The 6,992-nt window shown below is 44.4% G+C and overlaps 1 protein-coding gene across 1 annotated transcript; it reads left to right on the top strand.

Annotated features, from left to right (window-relative positions):
* Positions 1 to 2,245: 2,245 nt before the first annotated feature.
* LOC123087812 (uncharacterized) lies at positions 2,246 to 6,722 on the top strand. Its single transcript, XM_044509921.1, has 6 exons — positions 2,246 to 2,657; positions 2,894 to 3,034; positions 3,141 to 3,199; positions 3,290 to 4,930; positions 5,507 to 5,648; positions 5,734 to 6,722. Exons 2-6 carry the CDS (start codon positions 2,914 to 2,916, stop codon positions 6,393 to 6,395), a joined length of 2,625 nt encoding a protein of 874 aa, XP_044365856.1. The 5' UTR covers positions 2,246 to 2,657; positions 2,894 to 2,913; the 3' UTR covers positions 6,396 to 6,722.
* Positions 6,723 to 6,992: the final 270 nt, after the last annotated feature.

Here is a 6,992-nt window from a genome sequence, read left to right as displayed (position 1 = left end):
AAGCCCTCCACGTGGCCGCTGTCTGGAGCTCCGCCTTTAGTCCCGGTTGATAACACCCACCGGGACAAAAGGTAAATTTTTTTATTTTTTTTTGAATTTTTTTCCTGATTTTTAAATTTTTGAATTATTTTACAATTTAATCTCTAATCACCCCTCATCACTGCTCCATACACTAGTAGAAAACGGGCCTTTTGTCTCGGTTCGAGAGGGCCTTTATTCCCGGTTCTGGAACCGGGACTAAACGTGGCCGCTGTCTACCACCTTAACACCAACTGGGACTAAAGGATATTTTTTGAATTTTCTTTTCGATTTTCAAAATTTTGAATTATTTTACAATTTAATCTCTAATCACCCCTCATCACTGCTCAATTTAATCTATAGTCTCTATTCTCTAATCACCCCACATCATTCCAAATCATCTAACTTCCCGGCCGGTCACCCATCATGTCACTACTCCAGCCTGGGCACACTTAACTTCCGAGTTCTATTCCGCCTAGTTTCCAAGTCTGCACTTGTTGTTTTCCTGACAATAGTAAGATGTCAATCCTATTAGCCCCCAAGAGTTTAGCTTGAGCATGAAGTCACACATTTCACTGTTTGAGTTTGAAACTATTATTCTAAATAATAATAATTATTTTGTAAGACTACTATTTCTTGAATAAGTAGTTTGACCAGATTTGACCAAAATTCAAAAAAATTGAAATAATTATTTAGTAACACTAATATTCTTGAATAATTATTTAATAATACTAATACTTCTTGATAAGTAGTTTGATCACAGTTTGACCAGATTTAATCAAAATTCAAAAAAACTGAAATTTGAGCATAACTTTTTTTCCTTTTAGAATTTGAGGATTCGAAAAATTTGCAAAACGACCTATGGCCGTCAAAATTGGATACGGATTTTCATGCTGAAATTTTGATATGTTATACGTTTTCCGACATCGTATGCAAAAGTTATAGCCGTTTTACTTTTTCATAACAATTTTTGGCAAAACATGTCCAAATTTAAGTTTTTTAATTTTCGTAACTAGTAGACGTGGTAATATAAGTACATCTCGAAGGATTTTAATTTTGGAAATTTTTATCATTTTCTTTTGTTTTTTTTTCAAAACTGAAATGACGATACATCGGGGGGGGGGGGTAGAGTTTGAGACACGAACCCTTTTAGTCCCTGTTTGGGATACGAACCGGGACTAAATGATGTGCACCCTTTAGTCTCGGTTCGTGTCTCAAACCGGGACTAAAGGTCTAATCTTTAGTCCCGGTTTGAGATACGAACCGGGACTAAATGGTATCGCACCCTTTAGTCCCGGTCCGTGTCTCAAACCAGGACTAAAGGTCCCATTTGAAACGGGACTAATGCCTTCACGACGCTCTAGCCGCTCGAACCGGGACTAATGCTCATATTAATCCCGGTTCGTAACGCAACTGGGACTAATGTGTACATTGAGCTGTGACCAAAGCCCTGTTTTCTACTCCCTCCGTTCCAAAATAGATGACTCAACTTTATACTAACTTTAGTACAAAGTTGGGTCATCTATTTTGGAACGGAGGGAGTACTAGTGATATCATAATATAAGAACGTTTTTTACACCAGGAGAGTAAAAAAAAGTCCCCAAACTCAAAATCAATGGCATACCTAGAGCTCGACCACGAGGGTACCAATCTTATCACTCGCGATGGAAAATGACATGTATATAATTATCATGTCAGCATTTTTCAATGCCATGGGGCAAATTAGCCGTGATAAAATGTTATATTTGTTCCTATGAAAAATGGTTGTTCGTGCTAAGAATGTGGACACATAACCATGAAAACCACGAATAAACTTCTCTTTATAATAAATAAAGGTGAATTGGGATGTTTGATTGGCGCACTTGTCAGGCGCCAAGTGGTCGCGACATCCCGCCTTTCACCTCCCTCAACCTCTTATTTTTTTCACAACCCTACTTAAGCTCCTAATCACCATAGTTACCCTCAACAATCCCCTACTTATTTATATATTTAACTTAACCCAAGTAGAGTAGAGTCCTGACCATGACATGGCCTGCCTGGTGAGCCGTTGGGGGTGGGTACAAAAAAAATTCAAATTTTGAACACGGGCCGTGGTAAAACAGCAAATAAACAAGACATACAATAATCGTGACGCAGAGAGCGATAACGATCTGGATCCCCATCCCGGACCGGAGCCGGGCTCCCTTTTCAATTTCCTTCCCCGTCCGTCCCCCCCTCTCTCTCCTCCTCCTACTCCCCTCCCCCTCCCCCGTCTTCCTCGTGCAGCACGGCAGCAGGACAGGACAGCATTGATGGGCGCCACGGCCGCGGCCGCCCCCCGCCCCCTCAGCCCCCGTCCGGCCCTGGCGTGACGCCCCCCCGCGGATCCTCCTCCTCCTCCACCTCCGCCGCGCCGCCCGCCGAAAGGGACGAGGAGAAAGATCGCTGCTTCGGGTGGCTCCTTCCCCGGCGGGCCACGGTTCGGCGCGGCTCGATCCGGGCCGGTCCGCGCGGCGATTTGGCCCCGGCTGCGCGCTGCTGCTCCGGCCAGTCCCGCGCCGTTGACCCCGTGCCGCGCGCGGAAGGACGGATCTTCGCCGGCGTTCTCCGGCTTCGGCGGCTGGTTCCCCGGAGGGTTTCTTCCGGCGCTCGATTCGCAGGTATGGGTGTTACCTGCATTCTCGGTATATCTGCCTTGGGTTGCCTGGCGCCCTGCTCTCCCTCCCCTGTGTCCGGGTCAAATTCCAGATAAAGATCGGATTTTTTGGGGGGATGATTGGTCCGGCGCTGGCGCTCTGTCGATTACCTACTTTTAGCTGCGTTTTCGTGAAATGTGATTGCTTTTATTCGATTCTCTTGTGCTTGAGTAGTTGAGTGTGACATGTTTGATTTGCAGGTTTTGGACAGTGAGGAGGGATGGATGTGGAGAAAGCTGCATCCAAGGGGCATGGCTTCTTCGGCCTCTTTGATTGGAGCAAGAGCAAGAAGTCCAAGCGGCGGCTCTTCAGTGGAGGCGGGGGATATTCGCCGTCCCAGGGTAAGCAAATGTTTTGTACGAATCAAGTGGTTGCTGTAAGGTTTGATAAAATTCCAGGAATAAAAACAGGGGCTGCTGAGCTCACACACCAATTCTCTCCTTGCAGGGAATTCAGTAGATGGGAAGGAAGTTGACGGCAGCATGCCGAGTACGCCATCAAACTCGGTGCGTGTTCGGGTTGCATCATCTTTTTTCTAGCTGCTCTGTTTGCTTGTTTACTGTCATTCTGATGTCTCAAACTGTGCATATTGGCAGATCCTTGAAGATGGGATGAGTATGAAGGAAAGCAGCGAGCATAGCTGTTCATCCTCTGTAATCGACGACGAAGCTTGTGCGAGGACGGGACCCACTGTTGTGGCGAGGCTTATGGGTTTGGACTCCATGCCTGCGGCAAGCTCATCTGGACCCTACCCGGTCCCTTTTACCGGGCAACATACCTTCCAAACTATTGCCCATGATGAGTTGATTGGCAGAAGCTATGTTGGCCTTTCTAGCCCTCATAAGATGCCGAGTAGTCCCATTGATCGGTTTAGAATGGAAGCGCTGCCTCCAAGGTTTGCCAAAAGGACACTTTCAGTTGCACAGCATAAGTTGTTCTCCCCAGTGAAGAATCCTAATCATGTATCAAGCAGAAATGCTGCTGATATAATGGAGGCGGCATCTAGGATTATTGGGCCTGGAGCTGAGAATACTAGCTCTTACAGAGTCCGTGATGCTGGGTACTCAAATGATGTGCGTGCCTTCAGCCCAACGGAGATTGTAAGAGTCCAGCAAATGTCCCAAGCGGCAAGAAGGCGTGATGGCTCTGCATCTTCTAAGCCACAGAGTGGAAGATCGTTGGATGGAAGTTTGGTAACTTCAGAGACATCCTCTTCTGCCAGGTTCTCACAGTCAAATGGTGGTGCTCCAGTTGCTCCAAGGGTCAAGGCCGTCAGTCGACCATCGTCAGAATTTAGAGCTACAAATGGCCAAGGGAGAGAAGGTGTAAGCAGAAGCAGTAGGAAACCTCCAACTCGCACGGATCCTGTACATAACATGGTTGAGAGAAACGGGTCCAGTCAACAAAGGCAGAAGATTAGTAGCAGAGTGGGCATGGCAAGTTCTTCCAACGTGCTTGTGCAAAATAACACAAAGCAGAATGCTATGGGTGTTGAGCGCAAGCTGAATCCCAAGTCAGCAACACACAGTCAACAACAAAGAAACCTGCATCCACCAAATGCTGCTCCCAGAAAGGCTGGGGTCACAAGCGCACGCTCTGAAAACACTATGAAAGGCAACAGAAAGGGGGAATTGCAGCCAACCAACTATGCAAACAGAAGACCAAACTCTACAGCCAAAACAATCCCCAAGCCGAGAAGATTACCAGATGAGGGCATGCGTTCAAAGAAAAACCAGCCAAGTGATAAAGTTCTCACTGAAAGAAGCCCAAGGCGTGTTCGGCACAATATTGTGATAGAGGAGCAATCATCTTTCACCACGAACAAAAAGAAAATCAGCACTGAGATTGTTTCGTTCACATTTACCTCACCAGTTGACAAATCATTACATGGTTCTCAGTTTCCCCATTCAGTGGAAAAACGGTCAATAGAGAATTGGAACTCAGTGTCAACTTCAAGCAACACATCAAACACTGAATCAGATACCATAGATGGTGATTATTTGAGACTTCTTCTTGAGCAGAAGTTGAGAGAATTGACTTCTGGGGTGAGGTCAACCTATTCTAAGCCAGCCAATGGTGTTCGAATATACGCCCCTTCACCAGGTTTGGATGACACGGCATCAGCCTGTGACACATCCAGCATTGCATCTACTGATTATGATAGGGACTCCATACAGTCTTCAAAGGATGGAAAAGACAAATTCCCCCGGACAGATCTTGTATTAAAAGATGATCAGGTATGGCATTTGAGATACCACTCTTCCTATTTTACCTATTTCTTGCCAACTACATGTCCTATGCACGGTACCATTTTCCTTGTGAGCATTGGCTGGAAAACAAATGACCATGTTACCTAGTTAGGCATAGTATGTTTTCTCCATATAGCTATGGTACATTCTAGAGCAGGATTAGTGAACATGGTTAGTTTATCTTGCACTCATGTTTGAAGATTGTGAAAACCTGAATGTTCAGTAGTTGATAGTACAACATAAAGAGCAACTATCTGTGTTGTCCTTTAGAAGCAACAGCAGTAAACTGATATTGGGGTTGTACATGATCAGCTTTGAGCAAAGATAGAAACACTGAATTGATCTCATTGATCATACAGGTAGGAAGGGAATTTAGCTTTGGTATACTGCATTGAGACTTGATAGTTTGAACTTTGAACACTTGACCTTCTCATTCTCTGCAAAACTGCGGAAATTGGGAACTAACTGTGCCATCAATACAGCGCTGAGCCTGGATTTATGTACATGTTCATCACAAGTTAAGAACTGGTTTATATGCTAACATTAGCTTCTCTTTATGGCCAGTCATCTCAATCTGTGAAGTATGATAATGGTTTCATTGATCAAGTGGAGTTAGAGCATCTTCACCTAAGCCCCCATTCTACATGGGAAGCTTCTCTTTCAACAGAAACCTGCAGCTCTGCAGAGAGCCGAACAAATGCAAATGGTGAGTGAGTATACAGTTTCTTTGTTGTTGCAATAGCACTAGCCACAGATCTTTCTCAAAACCTTCAATATTTCTCCCTTTTCAGAATCAAGGTTATTTAGTTCAACAGAAGGAGCAGCAACATCTGGTTCGACACACTATGGTAGGGTCCTAGAAGTGGAGGCTTTATCAGAATATTCTGATACAGCCTCATCAATCACAGCGACTTTAGCCGAAACAACACATCCATCAGAAAGCAGCAGCTCATGTCGTATGGAGATAAAGTTCTTAAGAGAAATACTGAATGCTATTTCTATCAGAGATAATGCTTGCTCTTACTTCGACCGATTTGATAGCTCAAATATCCTGGATCCACATCTGTTTGAAGAACTAAATGGCAATTTTAGGCTGCCAGTGGGTGAAGAAGAGGGAAAATCTTTCGGAATGATTCGGAGGCTGCTCTTTGACTGTGTGAATGAAGTATTAAGCGTGAAATGCACATACTACTTCAATGCTGGTTACAGCTCATGGTTTACGGGGATGGCAGTTCTGCAGAAGCTCTCGCCGGAAGAAATCTACCAAGAGATGACCAGTCTGAAGGTTGCCGAGGAGTGGATGGTGGATGAACTCGTGTACAAAGAAATGAGTGGCCCTCTCGGGAGCTGGGTCGACTTCAAGACGGAGTCACATGAAGCTGCAAAAGACATAACAGCAGAGTTGCTAGAATCCTTGACCGATGAAATGGTTGCTGACCTTCTATATTGGTAGTTTGGTCATGCAATTATTGTGCATTTTGTTTGTCGAGAACTACAACAGGGGCCCTGACCTGCCCACCATTTGATGATAGATCAGCGGCTGTCAGAGCCATTCTCTACTTTTTTTGGGGACATTTCGGTTGTCATGATGCAGAAAATAGTGAGGCATTGTAATTTTTTTTCTTTCCTTACTATGGCCCATTGTTAACGAAAATAGCTGGTACTGTATGTTGTACAATGTTGCATTTTAGCTGTATGAATGGTGGTCTGTTCTTTGCAAACTATACTGCTGGTAATTATTTGTCGTCTGAGAAGATAGCACAAACTATTTACCCTCTCTTTTCAGCTGTGTTTATCTCGTGTTGTTAATGGAGGTAACTGGTACTGCATTGTTGCACAAATGTGACATTTTGTAGCTGTATGGATGGTGCCTGTTCTTACAAACCAGTCTCTCTCGTGTGCTGTATTTATCATGATCTGAAGAAAAAAATATTTGGTCGTCCAGGCAGCAACAAAGTACTGAAAACTCGCATTTGTCTACGATTTATTCTCTTGCAGTTGTAAGATCTGTCTCTACTTTGTTTACCCTACAATAACTTGGCACCATGTC

This window comes from Triticum aestivum, chromosome 4A (genome assembly GCF_018294505.1).
Source record: "Triticum aestivum cultivar Chinese Spring chromosome 4A, IWGSC CS RefSeq v2.1, whole genome shotgun sequence".
Lineage (NCBI taxonomy): Eukaryota > Viridiplantae > Streptophyta > Magnoliopsida > Poales > Poaceae > Triticum > Triticum aestivum.
This window is presented reverse-complemented; position numbering and strand designations above follow the sequence as displayed.